A 22,611-nucleotide genomic window follows, 5' to 3' on the forward strand; every position below is an offset into this window, starting at 1 on the left:
ACGCTCTTGTTGCGCTTATTTCTGACGAGTCTAGGCTACAAAACTCAGTCCCCTCCCCAGTAGGTAGGCTACTGAACGGAGTGGAGAGCAGAGGAAAGAGGGAATAGTTTAGCTTTCCTAGTTGTCTGTTTATCAGCTACTGCACGTTTGATGATAGCTGTCTATATATTTTTATATGAAGTTGAAACTAAAGCTCCAGTTTCTGCAAATCCTCGCAGTGCATTTGCAAGCTTGATGACGCAGTAACTCCCCCGGTCTCACAAGATCAAGCACTTAATTCTTAACTTTTGCTATCAAGTCTGGATATTAAAACTTGTGTCAGCTTACGTTAATATCACCAGTCAATCAATGCGATTTGAAATGTGAATTCACTCGCGACGCGACGCGCACTGCAAGTCCCTTTAGTTACAGGGGAGGGCGGCCCAGACCGGCGATTTATCCATGATTTATTATTTGTCCGAATATAAAAAAGTTAACCTGGATGGGTGTGTTTCGCCACATCGTTGCTGCAAACTGAGGTAGGCTTCTCTGCTTCAACTTCACTTCATCTCCTAGCCTGTGATCTTAGCTTAGTCCTAAAAGAATATCCTATGGAAGTGATTTACAATTCTTTGTTTGTCTAAACAAGTTTGGTCAATGAGAGAGTGAGATTGGTGCACGGCATGGCAGCAGAAATACAGTCATGCCATCTCATCTCGTTTTTTCATTGACCCGACACGTGTTACAGCCGAATGTATACTCCGTCGTACGACGGGGTCCTGCGCCGAAAATAGCACATCTACAAGCTCACAATGCGTCATGTCCGCAACGCGTTGTGAGCTTGTAGATCTGCTATTTTTGATACGCGACCCGCTGTGCATTATTGCTTTTCTAGCGAATATATCGTCAATCGGCGATTTTTGGGCCGGCGATGGCCGATAGGAATATTTTGGCATATTGCCCAACCATACAGATTGGACAAAATTGCATTTTAGTACTAGAGGTCCTGGTAGGATGTAAAACCAGCAGTACTAGAGGTCCTAGTAGGATATTAAACCAGCAGTACAAGAGGTCCTGGTAGGATATAAACAGTGTTTTTGGGCGGTGTAGCCGCCCCTATAAGTGGGGTTGGGACACCTCATTAGTACACCCTTCGCTGTACTGTGATTGGCTCATAATTAGTACACCCCTAGCATTAGTACACCCCTAGCTGTACTGTGATTGGCTGACTCTATTGGTTGACTCTATTCAGCACTGTGATTGGCTAGCGAGACACATGATGAAATTAATAACCTATAAATAGGACTATGCACTTTAAAAAAAAACTATTTTTTTAAGTGAGCTTCCATCACTGTGATGACCACACCGCCCACTTCACACTGGGTGTGATTTTTTTTTACCTGAAACTGCTCCTCCAGTTTCTCTCTCAGGAAGCTGAGTTTGTCCAGACTCTTGCTCAGGTAAACGTGTCCGTGGAACTTAATGAAAGCCTTGATGAAATCTGAAACACTCCATTTAGTCTTCACCTCATCACGACTGAACACACACACACACACACACACACACACACACACACATACACAAACAGTCAGATATGGATTCATAGAAAGTAAGTACACAACAAAATGTTATAACATTAACAGTAACATTGTGAATGTTTGAGTACTGTATGTTTTCTGTGTGAGTGTGTGTGTGTGCGTGCGTGCGCTTTGTAAAGGGGATATAGACACCCTCGTTCTCGGCTCGTACCAACAGTAAGCCACTCCCACCTACTTACAATTAATACACAGCCTCGGCTCATGTTTCTGTTCTATCACATGTACAGTCAGTGTACTTGTTGTGCACAAAGGACGTGCAGTGTTAAAATATGGGATGCACATGGAAGTCCCAGCAGACATGAGCTGCTGACTAAATTCACATCATATGGCGCTAGCGGACCAAAGCAGCTACGTGGATGCGGCCAGTATAATTAGGCCTTTTGTTAGGACCAGTTTATAATATCTGTGTACAGAGATATATATTATAATGTGTGTATATAAGTTCTTTCTTTGATTTGTATTCATTTAATGGAATTCCTGCAATGTATTAAACCAATGTGTAATATGTCTGACAGTCCTTATCAGCTAGTAGAATTCCACTCCACTGTCTCCTCCTCTCCCCTGTCTTGTGATAATAAAGTGCTTGGTAGAGGGGAGGATGCGCCATTGTAAGTTGGGATCGTGTCCAGTGAGGTACATGGTCGTTTACAATCCTCGTACGAGTAAAAGAGATCTCGTGTGTCACGTGTCTTCTTTATCTGTGTGTGATCAACAGCAAGGGGGTTTAAGATAACGATCAAGAACCTATCATTTCACTGGTCCTTCGTGTCGGATTTCTACGTCGTTTTTGGAAGAGGAGAAGAGGACGCATCGCAAGTCTATCGATAGCCAGAGATCTAAGAGGGTCCTGCAAGCCCTGGGGTGTAAACCAGGCCGGTGTTCACCAGTCCGAAATCTTCTCTTCGACGAACGACTGCCGAAATCTGAACGTGATCACACGCCTATAAGAAACATGTAAGTGTGGTCCTTGTGTGGACATATTGTTGTTATTACTAAGGTGTAATATTGACAAGTGTGTTGTAGTTGTGCATAGATAAGCAACTACAGTTATAGTTGTGTTGTAGTGGCGGGGGCCACTGCATTTTATTAGCTGCAAGAGTTATACTGAGAACGAGTTTTGTGAGTTCAAGAGAGAGTCACGGTAGTTAAAAGATAAAGAGTCTGATAGCTCCCTCCGGAGGATTTAGTGATTTATCCTCTGGGGCAAGTCGACACGTAGTGGACCCTCCAGGGCAGATCCTTTTGTCTATGTTTAGTCTATATATCTTATAACCCCCATATCATTCTCAGGGGTGTACGGTGTGTGGTTTGAATGTGATAAGTTAGCTGATCCCCTGGGCTAGTCCACACGTGGTGAACTGGTGAATATTTGGGTGTGATACAGTTTTTGACCAGTATACAGCAGTGCCTAGAAACGTTGAAATACACTTAGTTAGGATAAGAACAAGATATTTACAGTGATTAAAATAATTTCTACACATTGAACAGAACATTATAATAACCACACATATTTAAGTTTTCACCCACATAATAGTAATTGACTGCTAATATGGAGAAGGAAAAAGAAGATACAGGTGCTCCTGTGAAACAAGTGATTGTAGTCGATGTTACCAACGAAGGAAATAAGCCAAAGCAGGGCAAGAAGAGAGGCCAGCCAAGGGCCCCCAACTCATGTTTTAGGTGTGGTCGTTTAGGCCATTTTGTGGCTGATTGTATATCAAGCACAACAGTACATGGATGGGATGATACGAGGAAAGAGAAAGGCCAAACAAGGGCCCCCAACTCATGTTGTATATGTGGTCGTAAGGGCCATCTTCTCTTCGGACTGGCTCTTTGCGAGTCATGCAATATGTCAGGCTGGGATGATTAGAGAAGAGAGAAAGAGAAGAAGCTAGGAGGCTGTGCGCATTAGAGCGAAAGCTAGAGAGTATTGTAGTAAGAAGAACATGTTTTGTTTTGTCTAAAAGATGTGTAAATGAGAGAGTGGAATGTGCATTTTTTGTGATCTGTATGAATGCCCCAAATAGATGCAGTAATCATTTAAACATTTCAAATTTCCATGTCGTGGTGCACAACGACATGTAAAGGAGTGATGTTTAAATGGGTGAGAGAGAAGAGGAAGAAAGAGTGAATTTGTATGTGTATGGGTGTGTGTGGAGGAATGTACTTTTATTTAGTAAGAACATGAGAATACAGTACATGGAAGTACAGTCCACCTACATGATTAAATTATGTCCTGCATGAAAGGAGAGAGAGTGTGCGTGTGTGTTCAGGCGTTAGTGCACATGAATGTGAGTGAATGTGGTGTTTGGGTGTAATACATATGTACTATATGTAAAGTGTGTAGGGTAGCAACAGTAGTGTGAAAAAATGGGTTATGACGTGCGTGTGTGCTTGTATACGTGCATGTGTGTAGGTTCATGTACCGAAAAGACTGTGTGTGTTTGAAGCATGTGGAATGACGTCACTTACGTTGGAGAGTGTCAGGTACTGTGTGTGTGAGAGGAGTGGGTGTGTCTGTCTGACTGTCTGCATGTGTGTGTGTGTTCACATGTGTGCGTGAGAGAGAGAGAGACAGAGAGACAGAGACTGAGTACTGGAGAGTGAGTGTGTGCGCGCGTGTGAGTATGTGTGTGTGCTCGCATGCATGAGTGAGAGAGAGAGAGAGAGAATAAGAGAGTGAGAGCAATTCAGTGAGCCTGGCTCTGTGTGCGTGTGCGTGTGTGTGTGTGTGTGAGTGTGCGTGTGAAGTCCAGCCAAGAAAGAGAAAAGGAGGGACTGACCCAAACGAAAATTTAAAGTATTTTTACTCAGTTTGGGAACTTTAAAGTATCTGTACTCATTGTTTAAGTATTTCTAGTCATTTAAGTATCAGCAAGAGTTTGTGAATAGTCCAGCCAGTTTCTCAAGGGAAATAGCTAAATGTTAAGGCCACGTTGTCAGGTTTCGTCTCACGTTATCTCGTGTGTTGATTTAGTAGTAGAATCTCCCACATGTGAAAGTATGGGGGAAGAGTAGCAGGCCACTGTTTACATTCAGATAGAAGAGCAGCTTAGATACAAGCACCAAAACCCAAGAATAAGAGAGAGCTCCCTGCAGTATGCCCCATATAGTTTGAATTGCGTTGGTAGAAGACGTTTTTGTTAAGTTAAGACAGATGATACACATTTTGGTCTCTGTGTTGGCCCTTCCTGATTATACTAAGTCCTTTGTCCAAACTGAAAGATATTAAGGCCTCTAGGTTTTTACTCCAAATGTCTCTTAACCCATTAAGACCTGGAACCTGTGTAAATTTTTGATATGTACTCAACCTCATCTCACTAAAGTTCGTTGTGGTATTTTTGAACCCCAAGGCCGCTAAGGGCATCGATGTTAAATGTCTGACTCTACAATAATAGCCAAGATGCATTTTCTACTTTGTTTATTTTTTGCTGCACAGTAGACTAGCAGAGGCACTTTTACGCCTGGGAAACGCTTATGTAGATAAGATAAAAAGGAACCTAGTCGCGCTTCACATTGGGAGTTTTTATTTGTTATGTCTGCCACCAGTGACACAGACCATTTCACACTTAGGATCTGAAGTTGAGTCATGACCATAGGTCATATCTCAAACAGGAGGGATGGTACACATATAATATATAATTAAGCAGCATTTTCACACTTATAATTTTCAAAATTATGCTAAACAGTTTTGTACATGTTTTTAGACAATGAAAAGGTAACGAAAGGCCATATGTAAGACTATTATTTCCACTTCTTGAAAAGTGATGTTACTGTAAAACTAGATTGAAGTACAGATGTGTGAAAACGGCCATAGCCATAATGCATCACATTAGTGGAGCCATACATGAAAATAGTGACTGGAAACTGGAGGTTTACTTTATTTAAAAGCGAATAAAGTCCAAAGTGCAAATTATCTGTCTAGTCTTTTCTCTCTCCCTACAGGGACTGAAGCACTGGTGATCTGCATGCCGTGATAAAGATCATCAAGCCAAAGGACCAGGACCAACTCTGCGCTGAGAGGGTCCGTTCCGAGTCCTGGTCACCAACACAATTGCTGTGAAACGTGTTATTTGGATCCACAAAAGGCCACTGTAAATTGGTTCGAACATTATCAGACATTTAAGTAATAGGAGTGCTAAAGCCAGCAGCGGGTGGGGCCGAGCTGATAGCGCTACGGTCAGACCCAAACCTGGAGAAGACTCCCATTAAAATAATCCCCGTCCCCATTCCTATTACACCTAGAATAGCACCCCTGGTATTTTTGTGAGTTTTATAATTTCTATGAGTGTATTATATATTTGTATTATTAAAGTTACTCGTAAATCGAGGAGTGTTGACGAAAATGTTTCTCACCGTCTAAATCTAAATGCTGGGTATATTTTTACGCTAATCAAATCGCTAAGACTAAAATGTGAATGTTTATGGTTGCACACATATAAATATATCTGTTTCACACAACTGGTCATGAGAAGTGACATGCCTCGAAATCCAATATCGCTGGTGAGCCTTGGGAGAAAATGACTTTGAACTAACAGCAGCTATTTGCCATGAAACCGTACCATCAGTTGAAATACGCCCTAAATAGCACTGTTAAGCCTGTATGTCACTCGGAAGCCTAACCTTTGTTATGTCCACGCTGGCTCTGTGAAGAAGGGTCAGATCAACGAACAAAATTGTCAACAGACATTAATGCTGACTCCCCCGTGTTTGTTTAGATCAACTAAGAATTGGAGGTTGTAAGAAAAATACAATCTCACTGGTAATCCCGTGCCAATAAGGTTGGTTTGTCTCTCTTTCCCCATCTTGGAGTGGGAAAGCTTATGTTACGTGTAGAGACAATTAACTATAGACGTAGCCTGTTCCTCAATGCTACAATGACCAGAGGCCCAAAACCGTGAGTTTGAGTCAGCGTCGTTAATGGCCGTCCAGAATAGATGGACTCTTGACCTTTTGACTGCTGCGAGTGGAGGGGTCTGCGTTTCTGATAAAAAGGACATGTGGTGTTTTTTTATTTCAGATGACATTAATTCCAAGAATGTTAGTGACGCAAAGCAAGACCATTAGTGTATGGTCAATGAGAAGGTCGTGCAGACATGCGGCGTTGTCTTAGACTGATGACGATATTTGTCCCAAGTGCTCCACTCCACACGAGAGTGTGTATTCCTTTCAAGCCCTATTTGAGAGTGACATAGAAAGTTAGTCCCAAGGCCACTGGAAGCGAAGAGGCAAATGTTTGAGTTGTTGGGTTGATTAATAAAAATCCTGTTATGATGTTCATTTTGAAATGTGATGTTCAGAAGTATTAATTAAATGAACAACAGGAGGGAATGTTAGGACCAGTTTATAATATCTGTGTACAGAGATATATATTATAATGTGTGTATATAAGTTCTTTCTTTGATTTGTATTCATTTAATGGAATTCCTGCAATGTATTAAACCAATGTGTAATATGTCTGACAGTCCTTATCAGCTAGTAGAATTCCACTCCACTGTCTCCTCCTCTCCCCTGTCTTGTGATAATAAAGTGCTTGGTAGAGGGGAGGATGCGCCATTGTAAGTTGGGATCGTGTCCAGTGAGGTACATGGTCGTTTACAATCCTCGTACGAGTAAAAGAGATCTCGTGTGTCACGTGTCTTCTTTATCTGTGTGTGATCAACAGCAAGGGGGTTTAAGATAACGATCAAGAACCTATCACCTTTAGACCTGTGTGTGTGTGTGTGTGTGTGTGTGTGTGTGTGTGCACCTCTCCAGAGCTTTAGATAGAGCTTTCTGCAGGTTGGTGGATGCAGCAGGGAAGGGGAACTTGACAGCGATGCTGCGACAGTAATAGAAGATAGTGGTCAGGTGATCTCCTTTAGATGACGCCAGGATGGCCAGCTGGTTGTATGGTTGTCCTGTTAACACACACACACACACACACACACACACACACAGAAAACTCAAGGCTTGAGATTACCTGGTATTGTGTATTTTGTGTATTGTCTCCGAGTAGTTTTTATTTGCACTCTATTTATATGATCATTACTCTGGATAAGAGTGTCTGATAAATGACTATATTGTGTAGAACCTCAAATGTGGTCTGCCAGACATCCCCACATAATGCTAACAATTTGTCTTTTACTTCATAAGATTTAGATAAGATTATCACTAGTTACTCCAGTATTATATCCATCTTTATCCAGCTACCCCTTTCAACATGAATAACTTTGATACTCAGATAATGACAATATGAAGATGATTGATGAGGAATATAGAAGCATTGACCGTAAGAGATTATTGATGAGGAATCTATAAGAATAGATGATGACAGACTCACCATTTGATGGAACCAGCTGAGCAGCATGTCTGTAGTAGGACTCTGCCTGGCTGGTCTGGTTACGATACCGAGCTGCAAAGACACACAAAAACATTACAATTATTTATCTAGTCCATTTCTAAGAAAATGTATCTATTATTCAATAATTAGTTTGTAATGTTTTATAAGCTGAGCTTTACAGAAAATAAGACAAGCTAAACTTCAAACATGAACTGAAATCATTGTTCCACTGACATACAGTGAGAAAATGGCTCTCAAAAGACCAAAACACATACATAATAGGCTGGAAGCATTTAAAGGAGTAGTTCACCCAAAAAATAACTTTTCTCAATAGCGGTAAGAGACACAAGGAGACTCTTTGAGTCTCCCACTGGAACCACTGCTGGTCATCAAATTATTGGCTTAGGAATGCAACAAAAACAAAAACATATCCATGAATTCAAGTCTCCATGGGGTGAGTAATCGACAGAAAAAAAGTCAATTTGGCTTTAAAGTTACAATCTAATCTGCATTTAAATATACAATCTGTAACTTTAATGTCCCACCCACACAAGCACCTAAATGTATACTGTTGAGACAGAACGCTCGATGTGCAGTGTTGTGATGTTCATGCAGTACTACTTTTCAGCCAGTAGGTGTCCTACCAGACCACATGATGTAAATATTTCAATAGAAGAGCTGGGAAACCAAATACAAATCACTGTAGTTCAGGGGTTCTCAAACCATTTTATACCACGACCCCATATTATGATTTTGTTTGGCGACCCCCCTCCCTACCCCCCACGATCTAAATTTAATTCCGCGAGGGCAGAGATAGAACCAAATGGACCTGTGGTCCATGTATTCGTACCACCCGATCATATTGAACATAAGTCCTGAAATCGTTTATCAATAGCTAAAAATGTGCCTCACTCATCCACGTTGGAGGCGGAGCTGTCTATGTATGAGAAGTATTGTATTGTATTAACATACTGAGCTGATAAAAATAATGTCACTTCACAGAAAAAAGTTTTCATTGCATGTTTAATGGCCTCCCACCTTTATTTATGTAATTGAAATGAGAGTTAACAGGCTGTTAACAGCCTACATACTTAGTTGACCGGACTCCCCCAGGGTCCTGTACTAGGTCTGCTCCTTTTTTCCCCTCAACACCAATTATCATTTACCAGAAATAGCTGGTCTACAAGCTCACAACAATGAGAGCTTGTAGATAGGGCTGCAGAATGAATCAAATTTTGATCATGATCATGATTTTGGCTTCCCACAATTAAATGAACATGATCGTCTGATTATTGACATTTATTGATGTGTCAATTAGCAGGAATGGAGCACAATGACAAACTGAAATCAGTGCTCTGTTGATATCATTTATTGTCAAGGCTTGGTATTCTTTCTGATCTGTGATGCAGTGTTAATTTTGACAGCAAATTCTGATGTAGTCTTAGTCTTTTGAATAACATACCATTTAGTTTTAGTCCTATTGTAGTCTTCTGAAATTGTTTAGTCTTAGTCTAGCCTTAGTCGACTAAATATCAAAATCTTAGTCTTTAAGACAAAATTAACACTGCTGCAATGCACATAATTTACATGGATGAATTAGCAGTAATGTACAGTCGCACAAAATGAAAGTGAAAGCAATGTTATGTTTAACTCTTTCAGTGCCAAGAGTATTTTCATAAAGTACTCCCCCAGTGCCAGCAATTTGCGTTTTTTTTTTTTTTTTAATTTTGTAATTTTTCATTCAAATAAATGATCTGATTGGGTTTTTAAACCCATAATACAGTTCTACCAGTAGAGAGCAACAAATCGACACATTGATGACCTCGCTGGCTCACTCACCCCCTCCCAAACAGGCTCACGTCATATCCGGTCATAACCGGATGTTGACATTTTCGACAATCGTTGATTGTCTAAATTACGATGCGATACACGACTACGATGACTGATCTTCACCCAGACCAAAGAGAGTAGACGTGGACCTCTCCGTTCGCTTTTTATACCGTGTGAAAAACCGTGACTTTCCCTATTCTGGCCGAAAATCACCGGAGAAAAACAACGTGACCCGGAAATGAATTTTTTTTTTTTACATCCGGCTCCGGGTGAGTCTGAAGGAGTCAGGAAGCGAAAGTGATCATGAAAAATAAACAGAATAGCGCGACTACAGTCAAAAGTAAAAACTCGGGATTTCTCGTGCTGGCACTGAGGGTACTCGGGAAAAACTCGGGATATCTCGGGGCGTGGCACTGAGAGAGTTAAGTGACGGTGCAGTCAAAATTATGTTCAATGAATATGTTCAACTCAATGAATAATAGTGATAAACAGAGCATGTGAGCGGAGCGGAGCGAGGAGCGACGCGATTTTGACGTGAGTGCGGAACTGGTTTATAAAAAGGTTGGAGCGCTACTCAGAGCGAGGACCGCCTGCCGCTCCAAGCCGCCACGACGGGGGCCGCGCACAGAATGTTTGAGCATGCCCGGTCGCACGGACTCAGAGACACACAGACATCCAGCAGTGCACAGCGCACCGAGATTTCATTAGAATTTCTACTTTATTTTCTTTTTTTTACTGTTGAGCGACCCGGTTTGAGCGGAGCATGGAGCGAGAGGTGCGCAAATCAACGTGAGCGACGGGGAGCAGAGCGCGGGGGGAGTCAACGTGAGCGAATAGCGAGCGTGAAACCAGCCCCCTGGAGCGCCGAGCGGCATTTCCACCCGCTCAGCTCTGCTCACGTGCTCTGGTGATAAATAATCGTGATCTCCATAATTGTGCAGCACTACTTGTAGATCAGCTATTTTCCCCCCAAGAATAGGGTTTATGTGATTAAAAGAGGTTGGCAGCAGGGTTCAAACCTATGTTGTCCTTATCTACGCATGTCTCCTTGGTCACTGGTTCTCAAGATGGGGTCTGGGGAGCACCAGCGGTCCAAATAGACCCATACAGGTCTGTAACTCTGAGAGTGTACAAATGGACCCAAATGGACCATTCGGACACTCTCAAGAGTTAAATTAACAGAGATCTGTATCAAATGGGGGTCTGCAGCCTAATGCATATCAAACTGGGGGTCCTTGAAATTGAAAGTGTCCTAAATGTACCAGATTCATGATAGATCTTAAATATGACTCCTGGCGCAGTGGTAAAGTCCCTACCCACCACCATGGAGGTTGTGGGTTTGAATCCACCGAGGTGCATCCGGCTTTGTCGAGCGTCTACACAAACACAATTGGCCCGTGTTCGGGGGAGGGAAGCCGGGCGGGGAGGGTGATAAATGTCATTGCACGTACTCCTCCAGCCTGGGGCGGCACCTGTCAGCGGGGAGTGTTGGGCGGGAGGAGTAGCACGAAGGCTCTACATCCTCCAGGTGGGGGCTCCTCACTGGCAGTGAGGTGAGTCAGTAGGATATGACAGCAGTGACAACACAGAAATGTGTGTGGGGAGGAATCAATTTGCATAACGACTAAATTGGGGAGAAAAAAGGGGTAAAAGATTATTGGCTACTAAAAAAAAAAAGAACCAGACAGTACTAGTAGATCTTACCTATGTCTCCTAGATGCACCAGACAGTGCTGGCAGATGTAGGAACAGGAGCTGGGTTGAGGGGTAACGATGGCAGAGCCGTTGTTCTGTTTGTTGCTGATGATCCCCAGTTGAGAGGACTTGACTCGACACGGTAGATCCACGTTGAACACCATGCATAACTCCTGTAATAACTAAAATACATAACATTACATTACATAACATCGTAACAATTTTGTTTTGCTTAGTTTTGTACCCTTTTAACCAGTTACTTTCTAAATAAAGTAGTTTTTATTTGTTCTGTAAAACTAGAAAAACTTGTTATTATTATTAACATAACACCATGCATAACTCCTGTGATAACTATAAAACATAACATTATATAACATAACATTATACAGTAACACCATGCATAACTCCTGTAATAACTGGGAACACACAACATATCATAATCTCTAAACACAACTCTTGTAGTAACTAGGAATACATAAGACCAAGTAAAATAATACCATATTTCTTTTACCAGCAGAAAGACTATTGTTCAATCTGTAATAATGTCTGTATTCGATTATGGGGATACACTGTATATGCATGCTTCACTCTCCACACTGAAGCCACTGGATGCAGTCTACCACAGTGCTTTACGTTTTATTACTGGTGAAGATTATCTCACCCATCACTGTATTGTACCGTATATGATAAAGTGGGTTGGCCATCTCTCGCAGTTCGTAGAGAGCAACATTGTATTTTATTTATCTATAAGGCCTTGTGTGGTAAACTTCCTTTATACCTATCCTCACTTTTGGAACCAAAGGTTACTGGTCACTCAACACGTTCACAAACACACATTAGATATACCAGTCCACGTAAGAGCAGTGAACATGGAAAAACTGCATTCATGTATTATGCTCCACACAAATGGAACAAACTTCAGGACTCTCTGAAACTGGTGCGATTGGTCTCACTCTCAATAGAGACATTCAGGGTGCTTCTTGAGGACACACTACATAGTGACTGTACCTGTTTCATGTAACACTGTTTATTTGCATCTGATTTTTAAATCTCTGTTGTTATCCATGTCCTCACTGTATTGTCTGATTCACCGCCTTTTGCGATTATTTTAATGTTGTTTTATGCTTCTGCTTTTTTGCTTTATTGTTAAATTAGTTGTGACATTGTAATGTGATTCAAATGTTTGTTATCAGGGCGTCCTTGAAAAAGAGAGCTTGCTCTCAATGGGTTTCCCTGAATAAATAAAGGAAAAAGAAAGAAAAGAAAGAATATAACATAAGTAGGGTTGGGTATCGTATGTCCTACCTGTGTGTAGAATCCACTGGCGGCCTCCAGGAACAGTGACAGGTTGGCTTGGACCTCACTGCGGTTGGGGTTGGCTCGGTTCTTCGCTTGGCTCTGTAGAGTCGTGATCTGGTTCTTGAAGGCGTGGTTCCACCTGGGATTAAAGAACCACAATTATTACAGTTATCCTGCATGGTACCACCTGGGTTAAAGAACCACAGACATAACCGTTATCATGGTTACACCTGGGATTAAACATCCACACATGAATGGTGAGACCTACAGTGAGATAACCGCATCACTTCAGAGACGGCAGAATGAAGGGGAGAGAACTAAATCCCAGAAGGAGTTCAGGCGGCTGAATAAGTATTATTTAATTGATATATAAGACAGCCAGGGGAGGTTTGGGCATGTTGCTGAGGGCACGCCTCCATGTTGCAGGCAGGCTGGTTAAAACCCTGGTTTAAAAGGTTGTTTGAAGCCATTGATTAACCTTTGCAGAACTACAGACATCTAGCATACCAGGAATACCTTTCCTTTTTTGATACGATACAGAAAAGTAGGAATGAGATCGTCCCCTCAGCGAGCAGAGGGAGAGGTTACAGACTGTCTAGTGTGAGAGTAGAAGTTGGATCGAAATAAACCTTTAATCCTCCGGTGTTGTCTGCTATTTTCACATAAAGTTACAAGTAACGTCAAATATCAATTAATGGCAGTAACTATCGGCATTGCCGATTTGTAAAAATTAACTAGTTATGTTACTAGTTACCGCCAAAAGTAGTTGCGTTACAGTAACTGATTACAAGTAGTATGATACTTACAGGTCTTGTTCTACTTTCTTGTCCAGGGCATACTCCAGATCAGTGACCAGCATCTTCTGGTAGAGATCCTGCAGAGCCTGTCGAGATGTCCACACCTCTGCTGCCCCTAATTTAGAATCTAACACACACACACACACACACACACCAGGTGTGGAGGTCTGTATTGATGCAGTTTCATATTCAAACAGTTAGGAGCTGCCCTTTACAACAGTCAGCTACAGTTGGCCACTGATCAGCCTCAATGTGCCTTGCACAAGGGCAGTTTGACTGTAGTTTTTTGTAGATTGTGGAGTAAGTAGGCCGGGTCAAAACTAGAGATGGTCCGATCAGGTTTTTTGGGGCCGATCACCGATCACCTTAAGTCCGATCACTGACCCGATCATGTGGGAGGGCATTTCATGCATGTAGAATTTATTTTTATAATTTATTGTGTAGCATTAAAATACAATATGTCTCAAAACACTGGCTGACAGTTGAATTATTGCCAAAAAAAGAAATTAAGACAAATACTGACAATGCCTCTGAACATTGGCTTGCAGTTATTGCACATAGCCACAATGCAATAATAATATTAGACGTATCATTCAGGATGGAAAATAAAGTTGTCATTTAAATTTAGCATGAGGGAGAGGGACATAGAGGGTCTCCAAGGAGGAGCTGCAGCCTGACAGACACAGTGTTACATATAGAGTATACTTCTCCATACAACAGTGTTTTACCGAGAGATAATACTTCTCCATACGACAGTGTTTTTGTGAATTTACCCGTGATCGTAATGTCCCTATCACATTCTTACACTCATATCGGGCCGATCCGATCCATGGCCAATCAATCAGACCATCTCTGGTCAAAACCACAGCCCCACCTCAGCCCTACAACACTACTCCTGAAAGGTTGTAGAAGACAGGAACACCGCCGGGGCAACAAACAGGACACATACAAGTTAACGCGCACAACACCCCTTCACTAAAGGCCTTTTCCACCAGGATTGAAACGTTTACTTTCTTTTTTCCCGCCTAATGTTGAAATTCAGAGTGTTTCCACTGACAATGAATTGGTTCAGAAGCCTAAAAGTTGATTCGGAACTGGCACCAAAAAATACTAGTTTTTTCCTGCCCTGAACTGTGAACCTAAGTGGGTGTGTATCTTATTCTACAGGTTGGAAGATGCAGATGTGATGGCAGAAGCAAGTGAAAAATCATCATCATTAACAAAAAGAAAAGAAAAACTGTAACTGTCATTGACAATTAAATTTCCCCCGTGAAAGGACCGGTCATGTTCGACACATTGCTGGCCAAGCCTGGAATCGAACCAGGGGCAACTACGGACTCTTGCTCCACAGGCTGTCTCTCTAACCATTCAGCTATGCCGCCCCCATTTACAATGATTCTGCTTAAAACGGGTGGAAAGTACCAAGGTTCCAAGAATCTAGAACATAACCCGTTCTAAAACCAGTTATTTTAGTGGAAAAGGGGCCACTGTGTCTCAGCGGAGGGTTGTGGACAGTTCAGAGACCTGCCTACCAGTGACATCATTGATGGGGATTCCAAGCTATAATTCAGTGTGTCTTTCCTTCGCTAAGTGTGAAAGCTTAGCGCACAATGAGCTGACAGCTGACATTTACAATGATAGCCTATGCTGTTATTTCACAAAACACTGACTCAAAAGATGTACTGTATGTGTTGTTTTAAATCCGTTGCTGCCACTCGAGTCTCACCCACTTTCTCATGGAACAAAACCCTGACAGACACGTGCACGTGAAAGAGAGAGCAAGACAGAGCGAGTGGGAGCGAGTAGGCCAAAATGCTTGCCATGTAATCTCATTAAAATAAAAAGTGTTAAGCGAAACATTTTATAGCTATAGGAAAGAAAAATGCATGTGAGCATATGTTTAGGGCTGTCACGATTACATTAATTTAAGTTGACGATTAATTGTCACTCAAATAATTGCGATTAACGATTTAATTGTGTGTTTGCCATTGAACATTGGGACATGAATACAAATACAATTTATGTTTGCCTTTTAGGCTTCGTAATCAAATTATGCAGATATGACAAATAACTTAAATATCCAAAGAAAGTATTGATATATTTAATAATCTTGTCATGTAAAATAGCAGAAATAGTTTGTGACGTGTTGTAAGCTTGTAGATCTGCTATTTCTGCTTTTTTTAATATTTGAAAATGTGTGAACATTTTCCAACATGGAAACGATTATGCAAAAATAATAACGGTTATCTCAAATAATTTCAATTAGACGATTATGCAATAATTGTGACAGGCCTACATGTGTTCAAACGTGTATAAAGTTGCGATTTGCCCAGTCTGGCCCCCCGACCTAGTATGAGTTTGACAACCTTGACCTGGTCCTAGACTCTCCTCTCTCCCAAGCTGTGGAATGACCTCACACCCACACCTGACACTGACCTTGATGTTCTACACGCAAATGTTGAGCAGAAGTTTCAACAAAGAAAGACCACCACAGAATAAAGAATTGGGTACAGCTCACTGTACCAATAGAATACTCATAAAGAGTTGGATACAAATAACTATACCGCTAGAATAAACATAGCATCGGGTTTGAAATGTTCATACTTGTACTGGGTCACCACATTCACAGAGGGAACAAAATGCTAATGAAATCAATACAAAAGTGATATTATAGTCATAGAACACATACCTGTCATGTCTGCCTTCAGGGCCTCTGCCTGCCTGTAAACACAAGAGATAGAAAGAGAGAGACTGATTAGTACACACAGAAACAAACTACTGCAGGTTTATCAATCTGTGTAAAAGAGGTAATGTCATCAGCTGTATTCTCTTTATGAAGAATCCATCAGAACCAGCTGACACACACAGCTCTCACTGTCAACAAGTGTGATTCACTAATATGGTTTCTAGTGATGTAACTAAAACCAGACCGATGTGTCCTTTTAACCACTTTCAACCCGGCATCCATGTTTTTGGCATGTCATTTCTCTTTATAGGTGAAAGACATTTCAGAACGCTTGTGAGTTTGTAGATCGGCTATGTTTGAAATTAAATTTTGAAAATGTTCACCTATAATGACAAGGCCAGAATTGGGACAGCAGGTTGAAAGTGGTTAAAAATTGTTACACATAATAGCAGAAATACCGGTCTGGCTCTATATGACTCAACCAACTGAGCCCCTGCCCTGACCTCTTAGTCTCAGGCACTCTAACCACAAGGCCACTGAGCATCATGCAATGACACCAGCTCTAACCATCAACAACAACAACCGAGTAACCATTAACAGTTTGGAAAATATCATGTACAACCCCCATTTGAAAGACTTGGAACTCACAGTGTAAAATGTAGACCTAAATAAAACAGAATTTATTGATTGATTGACATTTTTATTAGGCAAAAGAATGTAAAACAACAGTCACATTTATAATACTTTTGTCTAAAAGGTCCGACCAAAAAAGTCCTTGCGGACTTGTTTCCGTTGGGGTCCTTGAATTAATTTCATAGACATATATAGTAGCAACCAAACAGTTCAAAAATCAACATAAAAATACAGAGAAAAAATACCACTATGTACAAAAAAAGCATGAAAAATAAAAAGATATAAACAAAAAAAGGGGGGGGGGGTCTTCTGTCTACAGGGAAACTGGTACTAGCTCCTCTTTTGGCCTCCAGAAAGATGAGTTTTGATGAGAATACAATTATTTGCTTTTTTTTTTTTTATCTATATTCAACTGAAAACATCACAAAGACAATATATTTTTTACCTTATAAACTATCTTTTGTAAATATACACTTATAATGAATTTGATGCTGTTCCACATTCTGGGGCAAGACAAGACTGTGAAAGCTGTGGAATGCTCAAAAACAGGTGCTTGTAAAATCCCACAGGTAAACTATTGAAACAGGTTATAGTATCACGATTCAGTGTAAAAGGAGTGTTTTAAAAAGGAGGATCAGTCATTCTTCACAAGCAAGGATGCGGTGAGATTCACTGTGTGATAATAACTGTGTGGGCAAGTATTCCAACGGTTTGAGAAGGTTTCTTAACGCACAACTTCAAAGAATTTGGGGGTTTCAAAATTTTGATTACAGTCCATAATATAATTAAAAGATTCAGAGAATCTGAAGAAATCTCTGCACATAATTGTAAGGGGCAAGAAGGGTGATAACCAACACTTTCAAAACCTGGTGCTTAAAAAGGCAAAGGTTTTCAGAAAAGTTCAAAGATAGCGAAAATAGCCGATCTACAAGCTCACAACGCATCACACTGTGGCACATTGTTGAGCTTGTAGATCAGCCATTTTCTTTATTCCACATACAATGAAGCTGTAGTGGATAAAACCCACATCATTCTGTCTATTATGGGTATTAATACATGGGCTCAGGACAAGGAACACCGTTTGTCACTGAATCTAAAATGCCACTTCAGACTATCAAGCTACGAAGTGAAATCAATACATCAACAACATCCACTAACACAGTATACTTCTCTGAGTCTGTGCCTGAGCAAACTCAAACTGACACAAAGAGGACAAGTATTCAGCTGCATGACCACTGACCAGTCAACATTTATAATAGTTTTTAGAAGGACAATCCAGATTTGGGGCCGGCGCCGAAGGCAGAGTGGTTAAGGTGCGTACCACATAGGCTCTGATGCCAGACAGAGAGTGCCGGGTTCAATTCCCGAGCCTGGTGGTGAAGTTGCTGCATGTCACTCCCCTACTCTCTCTCCCGTTTCCTGTCTCTCTATACTATGTATACAGGGAAGAAAGCCTGAACAAATTACATAAAAAAGGACCATCCAGATTGTCAATGCAGTTCAAACGGCAGCATCTGTGACGGGGTATGAGGGGTGTGGGGGGGTTGAGGGGGTAGATTCAGGCCCATGCATGGCATCACGGCTATCTTGCACAAAGTGTCTGTGTGTTGAACTAATGGCAAAGACACTGGCATTTACATTTCACCCAGATGTTTAGAATAATTGTTTATAACGTAGGAATGAGATCCTTGAGCACAGATGTTTAGAATAGATATTTATAACCTAGGAAAAAGAACAGTCAAACTATTCTCCTTCTTGATTAATCATTTTTTGTTTATTTTCCTTGTTGTTGCATAATCATATGCATTATTTTATTTATTAATTTTGTATTGATGCGGCAACTATGTCATGAGCAACCAGAACGAAAAAATACGTATGACTCAAATCTACCTGTAAGATGTACGCCACGGTAACAATAAGCTACACACAGTGTTTGGAGCAGCATGCTGCCATCCAGACAGTCTGTGCTTATTTCAGCCAGATGTCAAGCCACATTGAGCAGCATGTGTTACAACTGTGTGGATTAGCTGTAGAACAGTGTGAGTACCAGCTGGACTGGTCTGCCTGCAGTCAATCCACACCCGTCTACCATTGATAACGTGCAGCGTGTTATGAAGTAGGAGAGCAACAATTAGTCTACTAACTAATCAAACTCATCGATTTAAATGATTATGACAAATAATTGACATAATCGGTCATTCAATTAAGTAATCGATTAATAGTCTATTCCTATTTTGGGCACGTCATAGGCGAAAAGTTTCAAAGAATGTAATAAAACTAGAGTTGCGGGTCGCTGCACGACCCTTCCGTCTAGCCGCTGGCGCGGGGCTCTCGTCTAGTAGGCTGTAGACGTTCATTGCAACAGCGGTGCGCGGAGGCGAAAGCGAAACGTAACGTTGTCTTGACTCTTGACGGAGAAAGCATGGTCGAGTGACCATCAGTTTGTATTGAGAAAGAGAACGGAGAGAGCATGGGCGAGTGACCATCAGTTTGTATTGAGAGAGAGAGAGCATGAGGACACGTATGATCCACGCAGACCCACAAACACACACACAGCCGCGCCACTTTCTATTGTATATTAGGATAGTGAAAATAGTGGATCAGGGGTTGACACTAAGGTCTCAGAGGCACTTGCCCGACGCTGAGTGGCGACAGTCCCTTTGAAAAACAGCATGAGTGCAACTGCTAATTATAAAAGCATTTAGTAGTAAGTAGCATTGTTCTTCATAAATAGCCAATATTATTTAATGAAGACGGAATGCACTTGCCCATCGGTCAACCTGAAGGCAAACTCCATTTGCCCGAACATTTTATTTACTTCGGGCAGTCGGGCAACCGTTAGTGTCAACCCCTGCGGATGTACGAACGAAAGTAATCGACAGAATAGAATAGAGTATAGACAGAATCATACTGATATACTAATCAATAATACTTGATGGTTACAGCAGCCCCATTATGAAAACACAAATATGACAGACCACGGACTGTTCAGAGCAACTGAAGTCATAGATCAATTATCAAATAAGAATGAGAAAGAATGTCACTTCAAAAAGTACAACAACTAATGTCCTCAGTTCCCACACGCTTACTGAGTGTTGTTCAAAGACACAGTGATGAACACACTGGTAAACAAAACATTACAGTCCTTCACAAACTTTCTGTTGCAGGCATCAAATTCGTAATTAGTGTATTTACAAAACAATAAGAAATCAGTTTCAACGTTAAAGATATTGGTTTTGTACTGTATAAAATCATTTGAAAATCACTGCATTGTTTTAATTTACATTTTTACGCAGCATCCCAAATGTTGTGTAACCGTGGTTGTATATTGGGGGGGGGGGTCCAGGAAAATTAATTAATAGCCTAGGCCCTATGGCATCCAAATCAGTTTAACCAATATATCCCTACGTATATGATGTATATAGGGTTATTTGAAAATGGCTGATCTACAAGTGAGCTTTTCAAAAATCCAAAAAGGATTTGGTGCCAGGGACCCCCAACTGGCACCAAATCTTTTAAGATGAGGGTCCGCAGCCAAATAAATATTAATGTGGGGGTCCTTGACATGACGATAGGTTTGAGAACCACTGTCGTTAATAAACACACCATAGACTGTCACTGCTTGCTTGCTTATCAGATTAACACAAGCACTGTTTAGGAAATTGCAAGGATGCCCCCATCATCATCACCATCAGTACCACGAACACCCCCCCCCCCACACACACACACACACACACACACACACACACACACACACACATCAAAAGCAGATCTATAAGCTTTGTAGATCAGCTTTTGTTGGAGAGGAATGCCGGGGATGTGCAGTGTAAACCCATAAGAATACAGGGTTAATTGAGGTGGTGAATAATTTAGCCACTACACATCAGATTAATAATAATCCACTGTTTAACAGATTAATAAATACACCCACTGTTTATCAGATTTAAATAAAAACAGATCCATTGTTTATCAGATCATTAATGATCACATTCTTTGTTTATCAGATCATTAATGATCACATTCATTGTTTATCAGATCATTAATGATCACATTCATTGTTTATCAGATCATCCACGGGTTCAGATCAATAAACACAGCCACTTTTAACAGATTGATGTTATATCAGATTAATAATGGGTTGATCATATTAATGTCAGATTAATAATCTACTGCTTGATGATAAACAGTAGATAAACACTTTATATCTGCGTAGAGATGCTGATAGCTAGATGATTAGCATGCTAACGTTAGCTAACAACACATCCAACAAACACACATGAAATAAACACCGAATCCAACATTAAAAACACACACAATGAACCTCACACCCGTCGTTGCCATCAGAAATGATTTGAATGATATGATTTAATGATGTTTTCATCATTATTACGAGCAGTGGTGTAAAGTAACTGAGTACATTTACTCAAGTACTGTACATAAGTACAATTTTGAGGTATGTTTTACTTGACTGGAGTATTTCCAAATGGCAGTACTTTTACTTCTACTCCAATACATCTCAGAGGAAAATAATTTTATTCGACTACAATTATTTGAAAAATGTAGTTACTAGTTACTTTGTAGATTTTGATTTTTATTACAAAACATACATTAATCACTTCAGCTTATATATAGACATTTCGGCCATTTAAAATTAGCAGATCTACAAGCTCACAATGCATCGCATGGCACCGCATTGTAAGCTTGTAGATCTGCTATTTTCCAAAGATTTTTACACATTCGAAAACTTGTACAATGGTACATTCTGCATAATGAGTACTTTCTACTTTTGATACTTTAAGTACATTTTGATACCAATACTTTTGTACTGGTTTACTCGAGTACATTTTGAATTCTGGGACTTTTAACTGATAACAGAGTAGCTCTTGCATTCCAAGTATTGATACTTATACTTAAAGTAATAAACACGTGAGTACTTTTACCACCACTGAATACGAGCGCTGGGACTTTGTTGTTTACGTGATGCTAAGCTAGCTGGCTAGCATTCTGCTAGCTGGCCACGACCAACACAACAACACGACCCGTTAATTAACACACATGCGGACCCTGAAAGGCTTCAAACGGGCCGCATGGTGAGGTTGGCGTGTTTAAAGGTAACGTACCGTAAGTAGGAGGCGCAGAGGTTCATCCTGGCGGATGGTGTTGCGTTTCACACGGCGAGCGACCCGCCAGCTAATGCTAATGCTAATGCTAGCCCCGCCGCCATGTTGTTTCCTCTCTCTGTCTGTCTGTCACTCTGCGGGGACTTTAATGCCTTGAACACATATTGTTGTTGTTGTTGTTGTTGTTGTTGTTGTTGTTGTTGATGTTGATGTTGATGTTGTTGTTGTTGTTGTTGTTGTTGTTGTTATTATTATTAATATTATTATTTTGTATTATTATTATTAGTAGTATTAGTATTGTTATTGTTATTGATATTGATATTGATATTGTTATTATCATTATTATTATTATTATTGTTAGTATTATTATTATTATTATTATTATTATTATTATTGTTGTTGTTTCTGTCTTCCTGCAAACATACCTTTTTATTTATTTTGTTTTATTTTCTAAACAGAAAATATAAATAATAAATATTACAAGGCAGTATGTAAGTGTGTTGCAAAAATAATTGAGGTTATAACATGGACAGCTGTGCAAACATACCTGGCAAAAACGACTAATTCTGAATCTGGTGGAAAATGTTTTCTAATAAAAGTGTGTCAGGAAGAGCTGCCTTGTAATAATAAACAGGGGCAAAAAAAGCACTCTA

General features: G+C 40.6%; 1 protein-coding gene across 4 annotated transcripts in view; it reads right to left on the reverse strand.

Annotated features, from left to right (window-relative positions):
- smg7 (SMG7 nonsense mediated mRNA decay factor) overlaps window positions 1-22,087 on the reverse strand; it is a 57,447-nt gene extending 35,360 nt beyond the window's left edge. For all 4 annotated transcript variants that reach the window (XR_013933872.1, XM_080439594.1, XM_080439593.1 and 1 more), the window contains exons 1-8: window positions 21,959-22,087; window positions 16,209-16,240; window positions 13,529-13,646; window positions 12,729-12,861; window positions 11,434-11,605; window positions 7,900-7,971; window positions 7,327-7,477; window positions 1,380-1,515 (exon numbers count right to left, since the gene is read on the reverse strand). Coding sequence is in view for 3 of the 4 variants with exons in the window: in XM_080439594.1 (XP_080295720.1) it covers window positions 1,380-1,515; window positions 7,327-7,477; window positions 7,900-7,971; window positions 11,434-11,605; window positions 12,729-12,861; window positions 13,529-13,646; window positions 16,209-16,240; window positions 21,959-21,984 (840 nt within the window). In the remaining variant the exon portion in view is untranslated. The remainder of the gene's footprint in view (window positions 1-1,379; window positions 1,516-7,326; window positions 7,478-7,899; window positions 7,972-11,433; window positions 11,606-12,728; window positions 12,862-13,528; window positions 13,647-16,208; window positions 16,241-21,958) is intronic.
- Window positions 22,088-22,611: the final 524 nt, after the last annotated feature.

This window comes from Gymnoscopelus braueri, assembly GCF_963280865.1.
Source record: "Gymnoscopelus braueri genome assembly, chromosome: 10".
NCBI lineage: Eukaryota > Metazoa > Chordata > Actinopteri > Myctophiformes > Myctophidae > Gymnoscopelus > Gymnoscopelus braueri.